Raw genomic sequence first — 27,075 nt, forward strand, 5'->3', positions numbered from 1 at the left:
ACTCAAAGGAGCACGTATTAAAATGCATGTTTAAAGGTGGAGTTTGATGAGGGTCAGCAGCCAATTTCAGTTTCTTAGCAACCAATCACCTGCTTTAAATGTCCTCATAAAATATTCTCTGTCCAGATTCTAACAAAAATGAAAAATCTACAAAAATGAGACATCTGTTTATTTTCTATCGAAAAACACTCGTTTAGACACGTTCCGCTCTTTTTTTTTTTTTTTTTTTTTTTAGTACGTCTGGTTTTAATGATGGGCCGCGCTAGGGGTAAAAATCTTCAATGTTTTTCATATAATGCCTCTCTCTCTCAGTGCCGATTTCACAGTTTTGACCCAGGTCCGTCTTCTATTGTAGACCTAATGAAATGTCAAGAGCCACAAAATATTTTGTTTTTGAACCCTCTTAGATATTGTTATCAGGTCTAGTGACAGTTTACAGTAGAAACTTAATTTGCTTTCGTCGTGAAATTAGTACGTTTTATTATTGGTATGTTCGAGAGGTTTTTTACTCTGCTCATTAGCCTCTCTTTCAGGATTGATTCCAACTTAGATTCTTTACAAAAATGTGCAAGCCGAAGTTAAAATACCAGGGTTTGATGAAGCATATTTTTCCTTGAGCTGAGCGAGCTTTTAAGACTTCACTGCTCTAAATCATAAACTTTAAACCTCGTCTGCGTCACATCTTCATTCCCGCCTCCTAAAATTAGTTCCAATTAGCGTTTGTAGATCAACTTTTCAGACGACAATTTGATCAGGCTCGGTCACTCTGTTTGGACGAAGCCTTTTTTATGTACAATATTATAACATGTCACCCCAGCGGACTTCTTGACTAATTTTACAAAAGGTTTCTTTTCTTAAACCTCAAGCTGTATACACACATCTATATAAAACGTTTTCTTTTTTATCACGGACATTAGAGTTATTTTAGATAAGTCAACAAACTAACGTAGTAAACCGAACATAGAATTAATTATGTGATCTGCACGCTTTTCTCAGACTTTGCTAACCGCTGCTGAAATGGAAGTAGTACCAGTTTAACATCGCGTTATTTCGGTACGAAAGGAATTTGTGAATTTAATTTCTCGACACAGAAGAGGCAAAAGTGATATTCGTACTTACGATAAAAGGTTATTAATTCTCACCGGTTTGTCCAGCTGGCCACGACGGACGTCGTTTAACTTTGAAATATTTGTATTTAGTTGTGTCGGTGTCTAATCTAGAAAATAGCACATAATATTTTTGGGCTTTTGGTGGTGTTAACCATTCTCGAAAATTCATTGATGGTCAAATAAAGTTTTAAGAAAGGCCTCGAAAGGGCACTTTCTCTCCTAAAAAGCAAATTTCCATTAATAAAAGCTTTCATTTTGGTCTCGCAAATACTCTTAACTATACTCCAAATTTAAAATAAGTTTCTTCTTTTGAAAAAAAAAAAAACCGAAATAGAGCTTACTCCATGTGAAGCGCGCAGGCACGACTTTGCTTCACCTGTTGCGATGCATCAAAAATAATATATAGATTTAGCCAAGCCTAAAAGCGGAGCTCCCAATAAGTGAAAATTTTGCTTTAAAATTTTTTTACATATATTAAAAATTTTTAGCCAAAAATTCATTCAGTATAGATTAAACCCATTGACACTTGCGTGTAACACGTGCCTGTGAAAAGTCAAAATTTTGGAGAAACCAAGACAGCAAACACAATGCGCAGTAAATTTTTAAAAATCACCTTTCCCAAAAAACAAGCTCCAGCGAAAGAAGACTAATTAAAGAACCTATTTCCGACGAAAAAAGCGATAGGCGCAGATTACGTTTTAACTCAAAAGTCAAGATGAAAGATAAAAATCGTGAAATATTTTCGCATGTGTGCAAATGGGCATGTGGATCATATTTCAAAATGGAATATGCGAATTTTTCCGCGAGTGAAGAGATCTCAAGTTCCATGGAAGCAAGACTAAAATGGCCAAGAAATATTTCGGGACGACAGATTTATTCAAAACAGTTTTTGATTTGCTGTTATAAGCGAAAAACGTACGAATTTCTTACGTGTACAAAGCCCACGCGGTAAAATTTATCATGCTTAGATCGCTGTTTACGTGCTTTCAAGGCCAGAAATTGCGCAGTGTTATGTTGAAAAGTTTTGAAAAAACTTCAATTTGACGAAAAATCTTCTGTTGAACAATACCTTTTGAACACGTTGTTACTCGAACATAATAACTACCGGGTCATCGAATTGTCAAATTGTCGCTAGGCCCTGCTTGAAGTCCGAAAGTTCGGTTTTCACTTTACGTCCATAATTCGCATCGCCTTAGAGAATCGTAGTGTCGTTGACTCGAGAGCTTATTCTGTCACCTTAAAAGACCTTAATATCCGTTTTTTTTTATAAGCAGAGCATTCTATAGCATTGTTACTTTACATTCTGAGTTCCAAAAGCTCTAACTCGACCGCAAATGAACGAAAAATCCGACATGAATATTTGGAGAGTCGGCCGCGCGGATTATATGGTACTTTCGTGATAGTATACATGACAGAGGGCACGTACGTACATACGTACGATCGGTCAGTCACGTGACAACCAAAAGAAAAGAGGTTGACCATATTCCATGGGTGTGGGGCAGAGCGTGGGAGCCCCGCTACGAACGAGTGAGGAAGATTGGAAGCGAACAACTGTGAAAATCAGTACATCGTTCGTCCAATCAGAGACACGAACGGTAGTACTTCACAGTGTAAATCTCAGTATATATGAAATAAATTCTTCTTTAAAAAAAATTAGCACGACCTTTCACTAAAGAGAAGGAAGAAGGCAAACACGGAAACATGTCTACTTCGTTTTCATCATAAGGCTTTCCTATCACCTAAAAATAAAGGACGCCGTGCAGAAGCGCTGACGAAGACAAGATATAGAGGAGCTTTCCGCACGCAAGGGATAGCAGCGAGACTCTCTTGTAACCAATGCACGCCAACAAAACATGTTTAGTTAATTTGGGTTTTAGCAGAGTGCAAATCAGAAAAGAGAACTAAAACACTGAACTATCCATAGAATTCTAGTTGTCACTAACTTGTGCTCCATTTGAAGTCGACAAGCATCGGTTTAAGCGCCTTCGGTGAAATTTAGACCGTGTTCAACAAAAAAGCTTTAAAACAGGTTTAAGCTACATGTGGATGAGCTCTTAGATAAATTCATATCAAAATTTATACTTACTTTGTTCTATAAAGAAAGACACCTAATTAATAAAATATAGAAGCTTTGACAGAGCTTTGTTATGCTGTAAAGCGCGCAGAAAGTGGCTAGAGCACGAAAGAAGAGTAAAGAGAAACACGAGACGCAGTGGAATGTTTCTCCCCACTTTTTGAATCACCCAGCAAGCGGCAGGAGGCAGGACCGGTGGGCCATAAATAGGCCTCGCCCCAGTCCACAAACATGCAGAAAAAGAATGTGGCTTGTATCTTGCCCGCCATAGGAACCGAACTGATTAAGTCAATCAATAAGGGAATAGAAAATAATACGTTGGGAACCGCGGTTGCTTAAAGGTCAGCTCGTTAGGTACTGGGTCGAGAAGTCCTGGTTCGAGGCTTTGCCTAGTCATCGTGGAAATGGGTACCGGCGAACAGTCGGCGAAATTTGGCGAAATGCTGGGGGTAACCTTAGCGAAACAAAAGCGAGTAATACTTGTCAAATTCCTTTTTTCTCTTTTTAATTTATTTCACAATTCAGAAAATAATTCTAAAGCAACTGAAAATTGTCGACTAAACCCAGCTTGACGAGTTTAGTAATTGCAAAGTAACTCTTAAAATAAGTTATGAAAATTCATGTCTAATTTATGTCTAATTCATGTTTTATCCACAATTATCACATCGAGATCACTAGTATCTCAGCTTAACTGTTTTTGCATTCTAAATAACTATGAAAAAGAGTCACAACGCCAACTACAAGTGATCATTATCCAGCGAAATCCCTCTTTCTTAATTAATTACGGGCATAATTCAATAACGAGTAAGGGACCGTTCATTAGTTATCACATTTACTTTGACCTAGTTTTAACTGATTATTGGGGGTTTTTTTTGTTTTTCTGTTTTTTGTTTTTTTTTTTAAATTTCCAACTAACACTTAATTTCTTTACTTACAATGGCATGTTACTGCCCGCTCATGGGAAACAAAACAATAAACTTAGCTTATACTCTATTTATACTTCCTGTTGTATTCTGAAAGAAAGAATTCTTACATTTATAATTTCCTTTGAGTCTTCTTGCGGACCTTGTATTCTTAACTACTAAATAAGAAACATCAGAAATGTTCTCTTTAGTGAAAAGGATAGAATCTCAACTTTTCATAGAAAAAGTTATACTCAACTAAAATTAATTTTCTTTCCACAACGCACTTGCTCTGGACATGAAAAATGTTTCCATTTGGCAAAACAAGTTTGTTTATAGAATGCATTAGCCTTGTGACCCACATCATCAGAAGTAAAGAACCTTCCAGAACCCTTTGAGAATGAGAAAAAAGATTCGACGCATTCTCATTGGCTCATCCTCGTGCTTCTGTGGAGACTTCGGAAGAATACCGTCATCGACCTCCGAACGCAGTGTTAAAAGTTTCACGTTCATGTTTTGCATTCAATTAGCACGACTAAGGCTAAAAAATTGTTTCCCAAGCAGCATTTTTCATTAAAGTCATTGATTTTCCGATTTTTTTTTCTGTTTTTTTTTTTTAATTTTCCACTATCACTATGTTCCTTATGTTATATTTATTCATTACCTGTAACACACCCGATCAGCTTTGATGTACATATCGGTTGTGCAGTGTTCGAGGTATGATTATATGACTAGAAATTTGGAACACAATCTAACACTTATTTTGTAAAACCTGACCTAATTGTTATGAAATGAAATCGTAGTTTTCATAATGTTGACAGTCTCCAGGCCTCGATCCACTGAGCTTACTATTCATATATTGCATTCTTGCTATTCTACACTATAATATTTTACACTTTACGTTTATATAAGCCTTTTGATGTTTAAAGTTAAAGCATGTACCAATGTTTATTTGCCGTTTTCTTCTGCGGCCCCGGTTTTAAAAGTTTATCCAAAAAATCGCAACGTCTTCTCAAATGTTTGCCAGCTAAACATTCAACTTCCCTCTAAAGATATCTTTAGTAGTTTTTTGAAAAGAAATATCTTTACAATCTGAGTCCTAGTGCCATAAAATGATGATAACAATAAATTAAAATAGCATTAATATTGATAACAATAGTGATGACACTATTTATCAGTTCCACTAAACATTTAACTTGCCTCTAAAGATATTTCGAAACTGTACACGTTGATAAAGTATCTATCCATCTACCTATATATCTAGTTAAATAAAAATAGTGACTTACTTAAAAAGTAACATAAACAAAAAACAATATCAATGTGAAACATGGCTCACTTTGAATTATCCATGATATGCTATGCTAGAAAACGAGCAACAAAGCAACGCACCGTTATACTATGTTTATAATTCTTCCTATTATATCATAAAAGCATGAATGCTCAAAACTCACTTCTTTTAGGTCAGCTTGCAGACTTTGCTTGCTTAACCACCAATAAGATAAATAGTAGAAATTGCCTCTTTGGCAAAGATGGTAGAGGCTCCGTTTTGCATAGCTGTAGCTTGGTCAAGTCCTCGAGAGACTTTTATAGACATGAAACAAAAACCTTTCATTGGGTATAACGAGTGTACATAGTTTCGATGGAATAATGCATAACGACATGTGACCTTCAACTTTTTACTCAAGACCTTCCTTTGGAGTCAAGAATCCTCGAGAGCCTTTTTAGAATAGGAAACAAGATTGCACGTATTTTCATTGCTCTTCCTCCTGCTTCCAAAAATACCCCATGTCTTGGTCCGTTTGATCTGCAAAAGAGGATTTTCAATTATAACTCATTACAGGGCCAAAAAAAACTTAAATTACTAGTTGATCATGAGTAAAGTAGCTCAGCCAACAAAAAATTATCAGGAGCCATATGCCGCGCTGCTTATACAGGACACCGATGTTTTAGCGCTACTGGACTTAAACCGACAAGAAAAAGTGCAAGGCCTCCTTTGGAGGCATCAATGAAAAATCTTCGAAACATGAAGGCAAACTGGAAACAGTTATCTCTATGTTAACTAACGTAAAAAGTGAGTATTGTGCCAGCAAAAACTGGACCAAACCTTGCTGGATTTCCTCGACAACACCGCATCTGTATCTTCTCTTGGTATCTGAAAGACAAAATTTCGAAATCATTTAAAGAAGTTTATCCCAAGGTTATTCATTGAAAACTTAAATTTTAAGCTTGGTGTATTTTTCTGTAAATCTGACCAGTTCACGGTTTTGGTTCCCTTGAGCCCTACCATCAACCCCTTTCTAAACCATTTTAACTCACACCCTAACGAGTAGGACACCATGCACGTAAATAGAAACCACTGCCGAAGACGGCAGTTAGAAGTTTCACATTCTCTCAAATTTACCTGCACTGGAATAGATGGCGCCGAGTTTCGTCTCTCTGATGTTGAATATGGAGATACCCTCCGTTCTTCCCCAGCCTGCAATCAAAACAAAAATAAGAGCAGTTTAGTTCTAATTAGTGGTGGGTTTTTACCTGAAAGTAAGTAAAGATCTCCTTAATACTCTTAATCCCCACACCTAATATCTTACTCCGAACCGTGTTTCTCTTCTTTTATTAAGGTTGTTTGGTGTGGTTCGATAGTACTTCACATTTCACCGTTGGATGTCTGGCTACCCGATTTTTCTCTTCTCCCATACCACAAGCCAGTAGAATTCTAGAAGTGGGCTTGAAATAATTCAGATTTTTCTGAACGCAGACGCACTAAAAAAAGTCTACATGACAAGGGGAAAGCATGGATATTAGCCAAAAGCATGCAAATAAAACAACAACAACAAAAACAACATCAAGAATGCAGGTATATTTACATACTGGGGAGCCAAGAATACCTGAGAATAGCCGCGTCCGAGTTGCTTCCAACTCTGCAACCTGTTTTTCTCTTCCTTCTTGGTCTGCCAGCAGAATTTGAAGTTTTTCATTTTCTTCCTCTGTAAAGTTTGTGTCCGCTGACTTCAGGTCCGCAACACGAGAGTTCAGATCATTGTGAACGGCTTTCAAGTTGTAATAAGTAAAGTCATAAAACTTTCTCCTGACGAACTCATCACATGCGCAAGCTTGGCTTGTCATTCTTGTTACTTTAGTGTACACTTCCTCTAATGTTCTGCTATGTCTTTCGATGAACTCGAACTTTCTTTGCATGGTTAAAGTTTCTTCTTTCAACTCTGATATATTCAAACTGGATTTTATGTCTGAGAGTATCTTTTGAAGGTTTTCTAAGTTCTCGGAAATTTGGTCAACTTTGCAGGTAAGATCTTCAACCACGCCTTGTTCTGTTTGCTTGGGTGCATTTCCTATAAACTGGTCGGTAGTATTTATATAGTCTTTGATTTCCTGAAAGGAGAGTTAAAATTTGTATACATTAACATCACATATCCATTAAAATCTTTACGAGTAATTCATATTAAGAAAATATTACCTTAGAAGTCAAGTTTACGGGAAGCAAACTCGTGTAGCTCTCCTAAAAGATTGTTTAGCTGTTACAAAAATTAAGTTTAACAGCAATGGCACTTTAAATTCTCTTTATCACAACCCACTTCCTCCAGAAAATGAATAGGGAAGAGATTTAAAATAACGTTTGACTCTAACCAAAAATGGTTATAACGCAGTTTTGCCTCGGCCTTCAGTGCATTATTTCAAAAACGTTAAACCACGATATGGGGTTAAAATAGTCACTTGCCCATTTAGTCAGTTGTCTGCTATAAATGTATCTGTTTCCATGAACAATTGTAATGGGAACTGAAGATGTCATGAACTAAACGTTCCCGTGAAATGTAAATAACAGATTTTGCTTCAATTTACTTAACTTACAGGATATCTACGGTTAGCATGTTTCTTAGTAGCTTTCAGGTTATGATATCTTACGCTCAAACCACTCCAAGATGATTTTTTCATTTTTCACTCTTCTGACTGCGTTTCGTTCTGCTTCGTTACAAGAGTTTTTTAAGTGGATATCATGGACTGATCAGTTGTGCCACTGATGTTTCTAATAACTTTGTTTACGCTTACGTTTGATTCATACCTTCGCTGATATGAGTGCTCACAGCTTCTGTATTAATTTTGATCAAAGTTTCGCTCGTAAGATTCACTCTTAAAAGGCTAACCATCTATAAAACCCCTTGTGAGCTAACCTGGGGTTTCATAACCTGAAGCTCCATCGCTACTTCCTTCGCTTTCAGTCTTAATTTTAAATTATTCGTAGAATATGTAGTTTTCATTTAAGCTCCAAAAGGTCTACCTTAATCGGGATGGAACAGAATTTTTAACACAATGCTACGAGATTTTATGACCATGAAGTTATGTAAAAAGTGACGATGAATATATCGCCCGGGTCTCGTAAATGCCGGAAATGCGTTCGCTTTGGCTTCTGATAGGTCTGTTTTAGCACTTTTTTGAATAAAGGTATATTTCTTGGTTATTTTTCGTTGCATTTTATAATTTTGGTTAAGAGGACATATTGTACAGTTTGTACTCTCATGAGCCTATAGTCCCTTGCTTTGGTAGCACGCAATTGTCTCCCAACAAATCGGCATTTTGACATCTTAAATGTTTATTCCTTGGGAAAAACATGGGAGTAAAGCTATCAACTGACTTCCACTGAAAATCGGACAAACGAAAAAGAACGGCCGGGAGGGATTGTATCTCGCAATCGCAATGGGAACTGAAGATGTCATGAACGAAACGTTGCCGTGAAATGTAAATAACAGATTTTGCTTCAATTTACTTAACTTACAGGATATCTTCGGTTAGCATGTTCTCCCCGGCCCATCATAGACCGAGAGAAGATTGCAAACATAAAATTGTTAAATATATTTGAAGCTTTTCGAGACTATGTAATAGAAAGGGATCGAGGCTGTGTGAAACGGAATGGAGCGGAAGGTGTGAGAATTTATTAGGGACTTCAGCACGAACCCACGCATTGGAAGCAAAAGGTTTTCGTTAAATTTTGTACCTTTCAGGATGTCCACGGTCATTTTCGCATTCCCACATAGATAAATGATCACCTCGACCCATCATAAAAAGCAAAAAGGTTTGCAAACAGACAAATCTAAAGGAACTTGCGAAGCTTTTTTATTTTTTATCCTATCACACTCTGTACCCTTTTTCTCTCATTCCAGCTTGTTTTTCTCCCAGGTTCAAACTTTTGGCTCTTTATTTCGTACAGTGTGTTACATCTCAAATGAAATAATGAGATCTAAAGAAACATTTCTGTTACAGGACAATGAAATTTAACCTAATTTTATTGGACTGAGCTGCGAGTTACGTGCAAATGGCAACCAAAGACCAAAAAATACGATAACCAACCTTTTCAAAAGATTTCCTTAAATTTCTTGTTTTCTGGCTACACTCGTTAGGGAATTGGGTAGCAGACTGACCACGGGAGAGAACTTCATTACCAACAGACGCTTTAAGGAGACGCGTTCGAGTGTTGCACAAACTAGTTTTGCCCACTCCAGCTTCTCCCAGTATAAGAATGGTGAGAACTCCTTTCGCTGCAGATTCCTATAGGTTCAATAATGAGAGAGCTTATTACACAGAGTATGCAGTGTGTTAACAAGCCAGTCAGAAATAGTAAGAAAAAACCTGAAGGGAGGGAGGAAAATCTGCGTCTTCCGGGTCTTCTATCAGGGCTATTAGACAATTAATTTGATATTTTATGGGAACTACCTTTGTGAAACACACTTTGTACGTTTCATCTTCGTTAATTGCTATTGTTACTGGACTGGTGTTCTGTTCACCTGGCCGAACCAGCTTGGGTTTAGCGCCTAGGTCAGTACATTGCGGTATCAACTTCTATGTAGCAGAGTAAAAATGTGTTTTGTTAGAAATTAATGAGGTCATGTCTTCATGCCTGCCAAACGTAAAGAACTGCTTTTTAGCAGAGGTGGATCAGTGATTTTTATGATTGGCCGCTCCTAACTTCAATTTAATCCAATTAGGATTAAATTGCGATTTTGCTGACACGTATCGGAGGGCTGGAGATGGGTGAGAGGAAAAGGTAGCGCTATGGGATCAGAATTTTGAGCTCGCTGTGGAGCGAGGCATTCTATGGCTAGTCTTCGCCGCGTAAAGTTGTTAGGCTTCGTTTTAGATAATTCATGTTTTACTTTTTTCCTACAATATTGTCAAGTTCGCACCAGGAATTAACTTAAAAATGTTCTCGTATCATTCCTTGAGTAACTGTTGTCTATTTTTGTATACCATTTTATAAATAGGATACCCAAAAACCCCGAGGGCGGCAACACTGAGTTGGTCCGGGGTACACGTGCCATTTTCTGCACCTACTGGTCTTTTGGAGTTTTCGCGTCCAACTTTGGCGAAGATTCCGTTGTTATATGTAACGCTAAGTACATTGAAGCTAACTAAATGGCTCGATGGTTTGGCTGGCCAGCACACCCAGATATCATCTTTTCGTGAACCCGGTTAAGTACTGGAGGAAACATTTTGCGAAAGAAATCTTTTTCAATTCTTGTTTATCATTTCTTATCTTCCTTTTTCTCGCAGTTTTGCTTATTTTCATAATGTTCAATATAGTTTGAAACCCCCTCAAGGCTAAGTAACATATGCGAACCTGTCGTGAAATACTTTCTGCCAACTTCTCTTTCAATTTTAGAATTCTGGGTTTCAATTTTTGGAGCTGTGCTACAACCAAATAATTTGGATATATCAACAAAGTTGAAATGGTAAATTGGCCACCGTAATGATTACAGAAGGTGACGTTTCGAGCGTTAGCCGTTCGTCGGAGCGTCCCTTTCGTCGTTAGCCCTTTCGCTCCGACGAAGGGCTAACGCTCGAAACTTCAGCTTCTGTAATCATTACGGTGGCCAATTTACCATTTCAACTTTGTTGATATATCCAAATTATTTCGTTACTCCCACCGACGCAGCCCCAAACAGTTTCTTTCGAAACTATCAGCCTTTATTCATTTGTGCTACAACCAAGCGCGTTGAGCAATTGTTAAAAGAAAAGAAACTCAACCCAGTTTTATCGGATTGAGCTGCGAGGTCTGTTCAATTATTAAAGGAATAAGAGCAAGCACAGATCAGAAAATATGATTACCAACCTCTTGTGAGGTTTCGTTAAGTTATTCTTTTGCTGTTGTGGTTCTTTTTAGATAAACAGTGTAAAGGGTAATTTGTTTTTGATTGCTATTTTTTTTTTTTTTTTTTTTTTTGTTATCATAAAGAAAGTTTCAGATATAGTCTCCGTCTTTTGACAAAGAATTACATGTCGGCATACTGGTTAATAAAGAAAAGAGGAAAAGAACTCAAAGTCAATCAAAATTGGTTTGAAGTTTCGACCTCCTCTAAAATGCCTTGTAAATATATTTACAAACCTTTTCTAAAATGTCTTGAAACTTTTGGGTCACACTCCGACTTTCTGGCTTTTCTAGCTCCTGCTTCCCCACTTTCATTTGGTGGAACTGTTTATTTGTGATCTGTGCTGAGTGATCTCCAGGACCATCGCAGCCATAAAGTAGTAGCTGATGTCTTGACTATTTAAGAACCGACACCAAGTAAAATGTTTATGAAGTTATTTATTGTGTAATCGTAAACTCATTTTGTTAAAAATGAGTAGTCACTTGAAGTCATGTTCTTGTCAACAAAAACAGTTTAATTTGCGTGAATGTTAATCTTTTTGTTTTCTTTGCGCATTCAAGATATGGGATATTTCTGCGGGCCAACCCGCAGGAATATCCGAAACCTTTAAATATTTAGAGATGATTGGTGATACTTATTGGTGACTATACCTTTTTGAAAATCATAGCTTAATACTTACCTTTATCAAGTGATTAATCTTTACAAGCATAAATCCCACCTCATATCCCTCAAAGACTACATATTTTGGACGACTTTCAAGCTGCAATACATAAAGACAAGAAAATTAATTTTTAACAGTATATTTTCTTCCGTGAAATTGCAAGTTTGTTTCGTTTGAGTTATCGATGTGTTAGTAGCTTTCAGGTTATGATATCTTACGCTCAAACCACTCCAAGATGATTTTTTCATTTTTCACTCTTCTGACTGCGTTTCGTTCTGCTTCGTTACAAGAGTTTTTTAAGTGGATATCATGGACTGATCAGTTGTGCCACTGATGTTTCTAATAACTTTGTTTATGCTTACGTTTGATTCATACCTTCGCTGATATGAGTGCTCACAGCTTCTGTATTAATTTTGATCAAAGTTTCGCTCGTAAGATTCACTCTTAAAAGGCTAACCATCTATAAAACCCCTTGTGAGCTAACCTGGGGTTTCATAACCTGAAGCTCCATCGCTACTTCCTTCGCTTTCAGTCTTAATTTTAAGTTATTCGTAGAATATGTAGTTTTCATTTAAGCTCCAAAAGGTCTACCTTAATCGGGATGGAACAGAATTTTTAACACAATGCTACGAGATTTTATGACCATGAAGTTATGTAAAAAGTGACGATGAATATATCGCCCGGGTCTCGTAAATGCCGGAAATGCGTTCGCTTTGGCTTTTGATAGGTCTGTTTTAGCACTTTTTTGAATAAAGGTATATTTCTTGGTTATTTTTCGTTGCATTTTATAATTTTGGTTAAGAGGACATATTGTACAGTTTGTACTCTCATGAGCCTATAGTCCCTTGCTTTGGTAGCACACCATTGTCTCCCAACAAATCGGCATTTTGACATCTTAAATGTTTATTCCTTGGGAAAAACATGGGAGTAAAGCTATCAACTGACTTCCACTGAAAATCGGACAAACGAAAAAGAACGGCCGGGAGGGATTGTATCTCGCAATCGCAATGGGAACTGAAGATGTCATGAACGAAACGTTGCCGTGAAATGTAAATAACAGATTTTGCTTCAATTTACTTAACTTACAGGATATCTTCGGTTAGCATGTTCTCCCCGGCCCATCATAGACCGAGAGAAGATTGCAAACATAAAATTGTTAAATATATTTGAAGCTTTTCGAGACTATGTAATAGAAAGGGATCGAGGCTGTGTGAAACGGAATGGAGCGGAAGGTGTGAGAATTTATTAGGGACTTCAGCACGAACCCACGCATTGGAAGCAAAAGGTTTTCGTTAAATTTTGTACCTTTCAGGATGTCCACGGTCATTTTCGCATTCCCACATAGATAAATGATCACCTCGACCCATCATAAAAAGCAAAAAGGTTTGCAAACAGACAAATCTAAAGGAACTTGCGAAGCTTTTTTATTTTTTATCCTATCACACTCTGTACCCTTTTTCTCTCATTCCAGCTTGTTTTTCTCCCAGGTTCAAACTTTTGGCTCTTTATTTCGTACAGTGTGTTACATCTCAAATGAAATAATGAGATCTAAAGAAACATTTCTGTTACAGGACAATGAAATTTAACCTAATTTTATTGGACTGAGCTGCGAGTTACGTGCAAATGGCAACCAAAGACCAAAAAATACGATAACCAACCTTTTCAAAAGATTTCCTTAAATTTCTTGTTTTCTGGCTACACTCGTTAGGGAATTGGGTAGCAGACTGACCACGGGAGAGAACTTCATTACCAACAGACGCTTTAAGGAGACGCGTTCGAGTGTTGCACAAACTAGTTTTGCCCACTCCAGCTTCTCCCAGTATAAGAATGGTGAGAACTCCTTTGGCTGCAGATTCCTATAGGTTCAATAATGAGAGAGCTTATTACACAGAGTATGCAGTGTGTTAACAAGCCAGTCAGAAATAGTAAGAAAAAACCTGAAGGGAGGGAGGAAAAACTGCGTCTTCCGGGTCTTCTATCAGGGCTATTAGACAATTAATTTGATATTTTATGGGAACTACCTTTGTGAAACACACTTTGTACGTTTCATCTTCGTTAATTGCTATTGTTACTGGACTGGTGTTCTGTTCACCTGGCCAAACCAGCTTGGGTTTAGCGCCTCGGTCAGTACATTGCGGTATCAACTTCTATGTAGCAGAGTAAAAATGTGTTTTGTTAGAAATTAATGAGGTCATGTCTTCAGGCCTGCCAAACGTAAAGAACTGCTTTTTAGCAGAGGTGGATCAGTGAATTTTATGATTGGCCGCTCCTAACTTCAATTTAATCCAATTAGGATTAAATTGCGATTTTGCTGACACGTATCGGAGGGCTGGAGATGGGTGAGAGGAAAAGGTAGCGCTATGGGATCAGAATTTTGAGCTCGTTGTGGAGCGAGGCATTCTATGGCTAGTCTTCGCCGCGTAAAGTTGTTAGGCTTCGTTTTAGATAATTCATGTTTTACTTTTTTCCTACAATATTGTCAAGTTTACACCAGGAATTAACTTAAAAATGTTTTATCCTATCACACTCTGTACCCTTTTTCTCTCATTCCAGCTTGTTTTTCTCCCAGGTTCAAACTTTTGGCTCTTTATTTCGTACAGTGTGTTACATCTCAAATGAAATAATGAGATCTAAAGAAACATTTCTGTTACAGGACAATGAAATTTAACCTAATTTTATTGGACTGAGCTGCGAGTTACGTGCAAATGGCAACCAAGACCAAAAAATACGATAACCAACCTTTTCAAAAGATTTCCTTAAATTTCTTGTTTTCTGGCTACACTCGTTAGGGAATTGGGTAGCAGACTGACCACGGGAGAGAACTTCATTACCAACAGACGCTTTAAGGAGACGCGTTAGAGTGTTGCACAAACTAGTTTTGCCCACTCCAACTTCTCCCTGTATAAGAATGGTGAGAACTCCTTTGGCTGCAGATTCCTATAGGTTCAATAATGAGAGAAGCTTATTACACAGAGTATGCAGTGTGTTAACAAGCCAGTGAGAAATAGTAAGAAAAAACCTGAAGGGAGGGAGGAAAATCTGCGTCTTCCGGGTCTTCTATCAGGGCTATTAGACAATTAATTTGATATTTTATGGGAACTACCTTTGTGAAACACACTTTGTACGTTTCATCTTCGTTAATTGCTATTGTTACTGGACTGGTGTTCTGTTCACCTGGCCAAACCAGCTTGGGTTTAGCGCCTAGGTCAGTACATTGCGGTATCAACTTCTATGTAGCAGAGTAAAAATGTGTTTTGTTAGAAATTAATGAGGTCATGTCTTCAGGCCTGCCAAACGTAAAGAACTGCTTTTTAGCAGAGGTGGATCAGTGATTTTTATGATTGGCCGCTCCTAACTTCAATTTAATCCAATTAGGATTAAATTGCGATTTTGCTGACACGTATCGGAGGGCTGGAGATGGGTGAGAGGAAAAGGTAGCGCTATGGGATCAGAATTTTGAGCTCGTTGTGGAGCGAGGCATTCTATGGCTAGTCTTCGCCGCGTAAAGTTGTTAGGCTTCGTTTTAGATAATTCATGTTTTACTTTTTTCCTACAATATTGTCAAGTTCGCACCAGGAATTAACTTAAAAATGTTCTCGTATCATTCCTTGAGTAACTGTTGTCTATTTTTGTATACCATTTTATAAATAGGATACCCAAAAACCCCGAGGGCGGCAACACTGAGTTGGTCCGGGGTACACGTGCCATTTACTGCACCTGCTGGTCTTTTGGAGTTTTCGCGTCCAACTTTGGCGAAGATTCCGTTGTTATATGTAACGCTGAGTACATTGAAGCTAACTAAATGGCTCGATGGTTTGGCTGGCCAGCACACCCAGATATCATCTTTTCGTGAACCCGGTTAAGTACTGGAGGAAACATTTTGCGAAAGAAATCTTTTTCGATTCTTGTTTATCATTTCTTATCTTCCTTTTTCTCGCAGTTTTGCTTATTTTCATAATGTTCAATATAGTTTGAAACCCCCTTAAGGCTAAGTAACATATGCGAACCTGTCGTGAAATACTTTCTGCCAACTTCTCTTTCAATTTTAGAATTCTGGGTTTCAATTTTTGGAGCTGTGCTACAACCAAATAATTTGGATATATCAACAAAGTTGAAATGGTAAATTGGCCACCGTAATGATTACAGAAGGTGACGTTTCGAGCGTTAGCCGTTCGTCGGAGCGTCCCTTTCGTCGTTAGCCCTTTCGCTCCCACGAAGGGCTAACGCTCGAAACGTCAGCTTCTGTAATCATTACGGTGGCCAATTTACCATTTCAACTTTGTTGATATATCCAAATTATTTCGTTACTCCCACCGACGCAGCCCCAAACAGTTTCTTTCGAAACTATCAGCCTTTATTCATTTGTGCTACAACCAAGCGCGTTGAGCAATTGTTAAAAGAAAAGAAACTCAACCCAGTTTTATCGGATTGAGCTGCGAGGTCTGTTCAATTATTAAAGGAATAAGAGCAAGCACAGATCAGAAAATATGATTACCAACCTCTTGTGAGGTTTCGTTAAGTTATTCTTTTGCTGTTGTGGTTCTTTTTAGATAAACAGTGTAAAGGGTAATTTGTTTTTGCTTGCTATTTCTTTTTTTTTTTTTTTTTTTTGTTATCATAAAGAAAGTTTCAGATATAGTCTCCGTCTTTTGACAAAGAATTACATGTCGGCATACTGGTTAATAAAGAAAAGAGGAAAAGAACTCAAAGTCAATCAAAATTGGTTTGAAGTTTCGACCTCCTCTAAAATGCCTTGTAAATATATTTACAAACCTTTTCTAAAATGTCTTGAAACTTTTGGGTCACACTCCGACTTTCTGGCTTTTCTAGCTCCTGCTTCCCCACTTTCATTTGGTGGAACTGTTTATTTGTGATCTGTGCTGAGTGATCTCCAGGACCATCGCAGCCATAAAGTAGTAGCTGATGTCTTGACTATTTAAGAACCGACACCAAGTAAAATGTTTATGAAGTTATTTATTGTGTAATCGTAAACTCATTTTGTTAAAAATGAGTAGTCACTTGAAGTCATGTTCTTGTCAACAAAAACAGTTTAATTTGCGTGAATGTTAATCTTTTTGTTTTCTTTGCGCATTCAAGATATGGGATATTTCTGCGGGCCAACCCGCAGAAATATCCGAAACCTTTAAATATTTAGAGATGATTGGTGATACTTATTGGTGACTATACCTTTTTGAAAATCATAGCTTAATACTTACCTTTATCAAGTGATTAATCTTTACAAGCATAAATCCCACCTCATATCCCTCAAAGACTACATATTTTGGACGACTTTCAAGCTGCAATACATAAAGACAAGAAAATTAATTTTTAACAGTATATTTTCTTCCGTGAAATTGCAAGTTTGTTTCGTTTGAGTTATCGATGTGTTAGTAGCTTTCAGGTTATGATATCTTACGCTCAAACCACTCCAAGATGATTTTTTCATTTTTCACTCTTCTGACTGCGTTTCGTTCTGCTTCGTTACAAGAGTTTTTTAAGTGGATATCATGGACTGATCAGTTGTGCCACTGATGTTTCTAATAACTTTGTTTATGCTTACGTTTGATTCATACCTTCGCTGATATGAGAGCTCACAGCTTCTGTATTAATTTTGATCAAAGTTTCGCTCGTAAGATTCACTCTTAAAAGGCTAACCATCTATAAAACCCCTTGTGAGCTAAACTGGGGTTTCATAACCTGAAACTCCATCGCTACTTCCTTCGCTTTCAGTCTTAATTTTAAATTATTCGTAGAATATGTAGTTTTCATTTAAGCTCCAAAAGGTCTACCTTAATCGGGATGGAACAGAATTTTTAACACAATGCTACGAGATTTTATGACCATGAAGTTATGTAAAAAGTGACGATGAATATATCGCCCGGGTCTCGTAAATGCCGGAAATGCGTTCGCTTTGGCTTCTGATAGGTCTGTTTTAGCACTTTTTTGAATAAAGGTATATTTCTTGGTTATTTTTCGTTGCATTTTATAATTTTGGTTAAGAGAACATATTGTACAGTTTGTACTCTCATGAGCCTATAGTCCCTTGCTTTGGTAGCACGCCATTGTCTCCCAACAAATCGGCATTTTGACATCTTAAATGTTTATTCCTTGGGAAAAACATGGGAGTAAAGCTATCAACTGACTTCCATTGAAAATCGGACAAACGAAAAAGAACGGCCGGGAGGGATTGTATCTCGCAATCGCAATGGGAACTGAAGATGTCATGAACGAAACGTTGCCGTGAAATGTAAATAACAGATTTTGCTTCAATTTACTTAACTTACAGGATATCTTCGGTTAGCATGTTCTCCCTGGCCCATCATAGACCGAGAGAAGATTGCAAACATAAAATTGTTAAACATTTTTGAAGCTTTTCGAGACTATGTAATAAAAAGGGATCGAGGCTGTGTGAAACGGAATGGAGCGGAAGGTGTGAGAATTTATTAGGGACTTCAGCACGAACCCACGCATTGGAAGCAAAAGGTTTTCGTTAAATTTTGTACCTTTCGGGATGTCCACGGTCATTTTCGCATTCCCACATAGATAAATGATCACCTCGACCCATCATAAAAAGCAAAAAGGTTTGCAAACAGACAAATCTAAAGGAACTTGCGAAGCTTTTTTATTTTTTATCCTATCACACTCTGTACCCTTTTTCTCTCATTCCAGCTTGTTTTTCTCCCAGGTTCAAACTTTTGGCTCTTTATTTCGTACAGTGTGTTACATCTCAAATGAAATAATGAGATCTAAAAAAACATTTCTGTTACAGGACAATGAAATTTAACCTAATTTTATTGGACTGAGCTGCGAGTTACGTGCAAATGGCAACCAAGACCAAAAAATACGATAACCAACCTTTTCAAAAGATTTCCTTAAATTTCTTGTTTTCTGGCTACACTCGTTAGGGAATTGGGTAGCAGACTGACCACGGGAGAGAACTTCATTACGAACAGACGCTTTAAAGAGACGCGTTAGAGTGTTGCCCAAACTAGTTTTGCCCACTCCAACTTCTCCCTGTAGAATGGTGAGAACTCCTTTGGCTGCAGATTCCTATAGGTTCAATAATGAGAGAAGCTTATTACACAGAGTATGCAGTGTGTTAACAAGCCAGTGAGAAATAGTAAGAAAAAACCTGAAGGGAGGGAGGAAAAACTGCGTCTTCCGGGTCTTCTATCAGGGCTATTAGACAATTAATTTGATATTTTATGGGAACTACCTTTGTGAAACACACTTTGTACGTTTCATCTTCGTTAATTGCTATTGTTACTGGACTGGTGTTCTGTTCACCTGGCCAAACCAGCTTGGGTTTAGCGCCTCGGTCAGTACATTGCGGTATCAACTTCTATGTAGCAGAGTAAAAATGTGTTTTGTTAGAAATTAATGAGGTCATGTCTTCAGGCCTGCCAAACGTAAAGAACTGCTTTTTAGCAGAGGTGGATCAGTGAATTTTATGATTGGCCGCTCCTAACTTCAATTTAATCCAATTAGGATTAAATTGCGATTTTGCTGACACGTATCGGAGGGCTGGAGATGGGTGAGAGGAAAAGGTAGCGCTATGGGATCAGAATTTTGAGCTCGTTGTGGAGCGAGGCATTCTATGGCTAGTCTTCGCCGCGTAAAGTTGTTAGGCTTCGTTTTAGATAATTCATGTTTTACTTTTTTCCTACAATATTGTCAAGTTTACACCAGGAATTAACTTAAAAATGTTTTATCCTATCACACTCTGTACCCTTTTTCTCTCATTCCAGCTTGTTTTTCTCCCAGGTTCAAACTTTTGGCTCTTTATTTCGTACAGTGTGTTACATCTCAAATGAAATAATGAGATCTAAAGAAACATTTCTGTTACAGGACAATGAAATTTAACCTAATTTTATTGGACTGAGCTGCGAGTTACGTGCAAATGGCAACCAAGACCAAAAAATACGATAACCAACCTTTTCAAAAGATTTCCTTAAATTTCTTGTTTTCTGGCTACACTCGTTAGGGAATTGGGTAGCAGACTGACCACGGGAGAGAACTTCATTACCAACAGACGCTTTAAAGAGACGCGTTAGAGTGTTGCACAAACTAGTTGTGCCCACTCCAACTTCTCCCTGTATAAGAATGGTGAGAACTCCTTTGGCTGCAGATTCCTATAGGTTCAATAATGAGAGAAGCTTATTACACAGAGTATGCAGTGTGTTAACAAGCCAGTCAGAAATAGTAAGAAAAAACCTGAAGGGAGAGAGGAAAATCTGCGTCTTCCGGGTCTTCTATCAGGGCTATTAGACAATTAATTTGATATTTTATGGGAACTACCTTTGTGAAACACACTTTGTACGTTTCATCTTCGTTAATTGCTATTGTTACTGGACTGGTGTTCTGTTCACCTGGCCAAACCAGCTTGGGTTTAGCGCCTCGGTCAGTACATTGCGGTATCAACTTCTATGTAGCAGAGTAAAAATGTGTTTTGTTAGAAATTAATGAGGTCATGTCTTCAGGCCTGCCAAACGTAAAGAACTGCTTTTTAGCAGAGGTGGATCAGTGAATTTTATGATTGGCCGCTCCTAACTTCAATTTAATCCAATTAGGATTAAATTGCGATTTTGCTGACACGTATCGGAGGGCTGGAGATGGGTGAGAGGAAAAGGTAGCGCTATGGGATCAGAATTTTGAGCTCGTTGTGGAGCGAGGCATTCTATGGCTAGTCTTCGCCGCGTAAAGTTGTTAGGCTTCGTTTTAGATAATTCATGTTTTACTTTTTTCCTACAATATTGTCAAGTTTACACCAGGAATTAACTTAAAAATGTTTTATCCTATCACACTCTGTACCCTTTTTCTCTCATTCCAGCTTGTTTTTCTCCCAGGTTCAAACTTTTGGCTCTTTATTTCGTACAGTGTGTTACATCTCAAATGAAATAATGAGATCTAAAGAAACATTTCTGTTACAGGACAATGAAATTTAACCTAATTTTATTGGACTGAGCTGCGAGTTACGTGCAAATGGCAACCAAGACCAAAAAATACGATAACCAACCTTTTCAAAAGATTTCCTTAAATTTCTTGTTTTCTGGCTACACTCGTTAGGGAATTGGGTAGCAGACTGACCACGGGAGAGAACTTCATTACCAACAGACGCTTTAAGGAGACGCGTTAGAGTGTTGCACAAACTAGTTTTGCCCACTCCAACTTCTCCCTGTATAAGAATGGTGAGAACTCCTTTGGCTGCAGATTCCTATAGGTTCAATAATGAGAGAAGCTTATTACACAGAGTATGCAGTGTGTTAACAAGCCAGTGAGAAATAGTAAAAAAAAACCTGAAGGGAGAGAGGAAAATCTGCGTCTTCCGGGTCTTCTATCAGGGCTATTAGACAATTAATTTGATATTTTATGGGAACTACCTTTGTGAAACACACTTTGTACGTTTCATCTTCGTTAATTGCTATTGTTACTGGACTGGTGTTCTGTTCACCTGGCCGAACCAGCTTGGGTTTAGCGCCTCGGTCAGTACATTGCGGTATCAACTTCTATGTAGCAGAGTAAAAATGTGTTTTGTTAGAAATTAATGAGGTCATGTCTTCAGGCCTGCCAAACGTAAAGAACTGCTTTTTAGCAGAGGTGGATCAGTGAATTTTATGATTGGCCGCTCCTAACTTCAATTTAATCCAATTAGGATTAAATTGCGATTTTGCTGACACGTATCGGAGGGCTGGAGATGGGTGAGAGGAAAAGGTAGCGCTATGGGATCAGAATTTTGAGCTCGTTGTGGAGCGAGGCATTCTATGGCTAGTCTTCGCCGCGTAAAGTTGTTAGGCTTCGTTTTAGATAATTCATGTTTTACTTTTTTCCTACAATATTGTCAAGTTTACACCAGGAATTAACTTAAAAATGTTTTATCCTATCACACTCTGTACCCTTTTTCTCTCATTCCAGCTTGTTTTTCTCCCAGGTTCAAACTTTTGGCTCTTTATTTCGTACAGTGTGTTACATCTCAAATGAAATAATGAGATCTAAAGAAACATTTCTGTTACAGGACAATGAAATTTAACCTAATTTTATTGGACTGAGCTGCGAGTTACGTGCAAATGGCAACCAAGACCAAAAAATACGATAACCAACCTTTTCAAAAGATTTCCTTAAATTTCTTGTTTTCTGGCTACACTCGTTAGGGAATTGGGTAGCAGACTGACCACGGGAGAGAACTTCATTACCAACAGACGCTTTAAAGAGACGCGTTAGAGTGTTGCACAAACTAGTTTTGCCCACTCCAACTTCTCCCTGTATAAGAATGGTGAGAACTCCTTTGGCTGCAGATTCCTATAGGTTCAATAATGAGAGAAGCTTATTACACAGCGTATGCAGTGTGTTAACAAGCCAGTGAGAAATAGTAAGAAAAAACCTGAAGGGAGGGAGGAAAATCTGCGTCTTCCGGGTCTTCTATCAGGGCTATTAGACAATTAATTTGATATTTTATGGGAACTACCTTTGTGAAACACACTTTGTACGTTTCATCTTCGTTAATTGCTATTGTTACTGGACTGGTGTTCTGTTCACCTGGCCAAACCAGCTTGGGTTTAGCGCCTCGGTCAGTACATTGCGGTATCAACTTCTATGTAGCAGAGTAAAAATGTGTTTTGTTAGAAATTAATGAGGTCATGTCTTCAGGCCTGCCAAACGTAAAGAACTGCTTTTTAGCAGAGGTGGATCAGTGAATTTTATGATTGGCCGCTCCTAACTTCAATTTAATCCAATTAGGATTAAATTGCGATTTTGCTGACACGTATCGGAGGGCTGGAGATGGGTGAGAGGAAAAGGTAGCGCTATGGGATCAGAATTTTGAGCTCGTTGTGGAGCGAGGCATTCTATGGCTAGTCTTCGCCGCGTAAAGTTGTTAGGCTTCGTTTTAGATAATTCATGTTTTACTTTTTTCCTACAATATTGTCAAGTTTACACCAAGAATTAACTTAAAAATGTTTTATCCTATCACACTCTGTACCCTTTTTCTCTCATTCCAGCTTGTTTTTCTCCCAGGTTCAAACTTTTGGCTCTTTATTTCGTACAGTGTGTTACATCTCAAATGAAATAATGAGATCTAAAGAAACATTTCTGTTACAGGACAATGAAATTTAACCTAATTTTATTGGACTGAGCTGCGAGTTACGTGCAAATGGCAACCAAGACCAAAAAATACGATAACCAACCTTTTCAAAAGATTTCCTTAAATTTCTTGTTTTCTGGCTACACTCGTTAGGGAATTGGGTAGCAGACTGACCACGGGAGAGAACTTCATTACCAACAGACGCTTTAAAGAGACGCGTTAGAGTGTTGCACAAACTAGTTTTGCCCACTCCAACTTCTCCCTGTATAAGAATGGTGAGAACTCCTTTGGCTGCAGATTCCTATAGGTTCAATAATGAGAGAAGCTTATTACACAGAGTATGCAGTGTGTTAACAAGCCAGTGAGAAATAGTAAGAAAAAACCTGAAGGGAGAGAGGAAAATCTGCGTCTTCCGGGTCTTCTATCAGGGCTATTAGACAATTAATTTGATATTTTATGGGAACTACCTTTGTGAAACACACTTTGTACGTTTCATCTTCGTTAATTGCTATTGTTACTGGACTGGTGTTCTGTTCACCTGGCCGAACCAGCTTGGGTTTAGCGCCTCGGTCAGTACATTGCGGTATCAACTTCTATGTAGCAGAGTAAAAATGTGTTTTGTTAGAAATTAATGAGGTCATGTCTTCAGGCCTGCCAAACGTAAAGAACTGCTTTTTAGCAGAGGTGGATCAGTGAATTTTATGATTGGCCGCTCCTAACTTCAATTTAATCCAATTAGGATTAAATTGCGATTTTGCTGACACGTATCGGAGGGCTGGAGATGGGTGAGAGGAAAAGGTAGCGCTATGGGATCAGAATTTTGAGCTCGTTGTGGAGCGAGGCATTCTATGGCTAGTCTTCGCCGCGTAAAGTTGTTAGGCTTCGTTTTAGATAATTCATGTTTTACTTTTTTCCTACAATATTGTCAAGTTTACACCAGGAATTAACTTAAAAATGTTTTATCCTATCACACTCTGTACCCTTTTTCTCTCATTCCAGCTTGTTTTTCTCCCAGGTTCAAACTTTTGGCTCTTTATTTCGTACAGTGTGTTACATCTCAAATGAAATAATGAGATCTAAAGAAACATTTCTGTTACAGGACAATGAAATTTAACCTAATTTTATTGGACTGAGCTGCGAGTTACGTGCAAATGGCAACCAAGACCAAAAAATACGATAACCAACCTTTTCAAAAGATTTCCTTAAATTTCTTGTTTTCTGGCTACACTCGTTAGGGAATTGGGTAGCAGACTGACCACGGGAGAGAACTTCATTACCAACAGACGCTTTAAAGAGACGCGTTAGAGTGTTGCACAAACTAGTTTTGCCCACTCCAACTCCTCCCTGTATAAGAATGGTGAGAACTCCTTTGGCTGCAGATTCCTATAGGTTCAATAATGAGAGAAGCTTATTACACAGAGTATGCAGTGTGTTAACAAGCCAGTGAGAAATAGTAAGAAAAAACCTGAAGGGAGAGAGGAAAATCTGTGTCTTCCGGGTCTTCTATCAGGGCTATTAGACAATTAATTTGATATTTTATGGGAACTACCTTTGTGAAACACACTTTGTACGTTTCATCTTCGTTAATTGCTATTGTTACTGGACTTGTCTTCTGTTCACCTGGCCAAACCAGCTTGTAATCATTACGGTGGCCAATTTACCATTTCAACTTTGTTGATATATCCAAATTATTTCGTTACTCCCACCGACGCAGCCCCAAACAGTTTCTTTCGAAACTATCAGCCTTTATTCATTTGTGCTACAACCAAGCGCGTTGAGCAATTGTTAAAAGAAAGGAAACTTAACCCAGTTTTATCGGATTGAGCTGCGAGGTCTGTTCAATTATTAAAGGAATAAGAGCAAGCACAGATCAGAAAATATGATTACCAACCTCTTGTGAGGTTTTGTTAAGTTATTCTTTTGCTGTTGTGGTTCTTTTTAGATAAACAGTGTAAAGGGTAATTTGTTTTTGCTTGCTATTTCTTTTTTTTTTTTTTTTTTTGTTATCATAAAGAAAGTTTCAGCTATAGTCTCCGTCTTTTGACAAAGAATTACATGTCGGCATACTGGTTAATAAAGAAAAGAGGAAAAGAACTCAAAGTCAATCAAAATTGGTTTGAAGTCTCGACCTCCTCTAAAATGCCTTGTAAATATATTTACAAACCTTTTCTAGAATGTCTTGAAGCTTTTGGGTCACACTCCGACTTTCTGGCTTTTCTAGCTCCTGCTTCCCCACTTTCATTTGGTGGAACTGTTTATTTGTGAATAAAAATTCTCAGTAACGCACTACTGATTAAAGCGAGAATAATACTTTTCTCATAGTATTTCTTACGTCTTCCGTTTTGTTCGCATTTTTAGCCTATCTATCATTTTTTCTTAACTCCTTTGCCTCATTGATGTTAGCGGAAAGAAAACAAATTGAACACGTTATCAAGCCGATTCTTTAGCAGCCCCTTTGCAGAGTTCAAACTTTTTTCGGAAACAAGACTTTTCTAGCTCTTACAATTGACCGCTGGAGGAAAAACCCTTGAAAGTGAAAGCTCAGTTGCTATTGTCACCTTGATGTCTAATTGCTATGGATCATAACTACCATGCTGGACAGAATCATAGAGAGGTTTTCAAAATACATATATCCCTTAATACTGTCTAGACCTATCTACCGTTAAAAGTGTCTATTTACCTTGCCTGAGTCTCTTGCTACTAGTTTCTCCTCATTTCTCGATGACAAAAGACCTACAAAGTTAGAATGGCTGATAGTTTCGAAAGAAACTGTTTGGGGTTGCGTCGGTGGAAGTAACGAAATAATTTGGATATATCAACAAAGTTGAAATGGTAAATTGGCCACCGTAACGATTAAAAAAGCTGACGTTTCGAGCGTTAGCCCTTCGTCGGAGCGAATGACTAGCGAAGGGCTAACGCTCGAAACGTCAGCTTTTGTAATCGTTACGGTGGCCAATTTACCATTTCAACTTTGTTGATATATCCAAATTACTACAAAGTTAGACTTGAACTGAATAAATCTTGCAGGAAAAGAGTTTACTTTCTTAGCGAAAAAAGAAATATTTAATTATTCTTCTTTAAAACTCACAAATAAGTTACATGTACTACAACCGTGACTCAAAAGTTGGCATTAAATTTAACATCGACCGGGTGGTTTCAAAGAATTTAGAAAGAAATGAACTAAAGTTTCTATGGTTATGAGGAAATCGGAAAGGGGAAAATTATCAGCATCATAACAGTCTTACTATCCGATTTTCGTTTTCCGAATAGAGAGAAATGTGTGTGAGAACAGCCCTTGAAAAAATTCAAAACAGAAAGGTTTGTGAAGATCAACCGAAATAAAGTTATACATATTTAGAAGTTTTTGTAGACGGCCTACAGCCTAATTAGATGAGATCATTTTAACAACAAACTTGTATAATCCACTCACGCGTCTACCGGTCTTGGTCGGTCCATATAGAAAGGAAAGTAAGCTCTATCTTTTTCGAAATGAATAGTGGGTAGAGTGAGTGACTGGCTGCTTGCCTCATTGGTGTCATTATTCAATAAAAACTTGAGCCAGTAATTTTATATTATTGAGTTTTGAACGACTTGTGGACTTGTACTACTCTCAGTTTCTATTCGTTGTAGTTGATTTTGGGAAATAAAGATCTCGAGCGAATAAAATGGTTGTAAATTATCAACTTATCGTTGATAACCAATTACCGTAATGACTCGAGTTAGCACCAAACTTCCAATAAGCGCTCTCTCTCTAATAAGCCTCCCCCCTCGAATTTGGTTTTTGTTAGTAAGCGCGCCCATTCTAATAAGCGCTCCTTTTGAGTAAGCACTCTCATTCCAATAAGTGCCCCATGTCAATAAGAGTCCCTTATTCTGTCTCAGTGGTAGCACTGCAGAGTACATGGACATTGAGATCAACCGTGGTTCATCTTTCATTAGTTGCTCACTCAAGCCCTATAAGAAAAACAGCGGCCCACCTCTCAGTCTATCAACTGTTATGTCCATGTGAGTGCACAGTTTCTTCGAACGAATCAACGATCTAAAATTTTATGACGATTGCTTGACTGTTCATTCTTTCCAGAGAGGGTTAGCAAGCCC

General features: G+C 37.9%; 1 protein-coding gene across 19 annotated transcripts in view; it reads right to left on the reverse strand.

Moving 5' to 3' along the window:
• Window positions 1-3,671: 3,671 nt before the first annotated feature.
• The window catches only part of LOC111323778 (uncharacterized), a 41,766-nt gene continuing 18,362 nt past the window's right edge, over window positions 3,672-27,075 (reverse strand). For 5 of the 19 annotated variants that reach the window (XM_088752530.1, XM_088752529.1, XM_088752532.1 and 2 more), the window contains 27 exons: window positions 25,658-25,710; window positions 25,142-25,228; window positions 24,163-24,360; window positions 23,445-23,570; window positions 23,081-23,278; window positions 22,363-22,488; window positions 21,999-22,196; window positions 21,281-21,406; window positions 20,917-21,114; window positions 20,199-20,324; window positions 19,835-20,032; window positions 19,117-19,242; window positions 18,756-18,950; window positions 17,117-17,197; window positions 16,674-16,832; window positions 15,004-15,129; window positions 14,640-14,837; window positions 13,922-14,047; window positions 13,559-13,756; window positions 11,919-11,999; window positions 11,476-11,634; window positions 9,807-9,932; window positions 9,444-9,641; window positions 6,954-7,472; window positions 6,487-6,561; window positions 6,190-6,237; window positions 3,672-5,889 (listed from right to left, as the gene is read on the reverse strand). In XM_088752530.1, the coding sequence (XP_088608656.1) occupies window positions 5,785-5,889; window positions 6,190-6,237; window positions 6,487-6,561; window positions 6,954-7,472; window positions 9,444-9,641; window positions 9,807-9,932; window positions 11,476-11,634; window positions 11,919-11,999; window positions 13,559-13,756; window positions 13,922-14,047; window positions 14,640-14,837; window positions 15,004-15,129; window positions 16,674-16,832; window positions 17,117-17,197; window positions 18,756-18,950; window positions 19,117-19,242; window positions 19,835-20,032; window positions 20,199-20,324; window positions 20,917-21,114; window positions 21,281-21,406; window positions 21,999-22,196; window positions 22,363-22,488; window positions 23,081-23,278; window positions 23,445-23,570; window positions 24,163-24,360; window positions 25,142-25,228; window positions 25,658-25,710 (4,154 nt within the window). In that variant the 3' untranslated portion in view covers window positions 3,672-5,784. The remainder of the gene's footprint in view (window positions 5,890-6,189; window positions 6,238-6,486; window positions 6,562-6,953; window positions 7,473-9,443; window positions 9,642-9,806; window positions 9,933-11,475; window positions 11,635-11,918; window positions 12,000-13,558; window positions 13,757-13,921; window positions 14,048-14,639; window positions 14,838-15,003; window positions 15,130-16,673; window positions 16,833-17,116; window positions 17,198-18,755; window positions 18,951-19,116; window positions 19,243-19,834; window positions 20,033-20,198; window positions 20,325-20,916; window positions 21,115-21,280; window positions 21,407-21,998; window positions 22,197-22,362; window positions 22,489-23,080; window positions 23,279-23,444; window positions 23,571-24,162; window positions 24,361-25,141; window positions 25,229-25,657; window positions 25,711-27,075) is intronic. The other 14 variants (XM_088752533.1, XM_088752531.1, XM_088752541.1 and 11 more) reach the window with 14 other exon arrangements.

This window comes from Stylophora pistillata, chromosome 3, assembly GCF_964205215.1.
Source record: "Stylophora pistillata chromosome 3, jaStyPist1.2, whole genome shotgun sequence".
NCBI classification, from domain to species: domain Eukaryota; kingdom Metazoa; phylum Cnidaria; class Anthozoa; order Scleractinia; family Pocilloporidae; genus Stylophora; species Stylophora pistillata.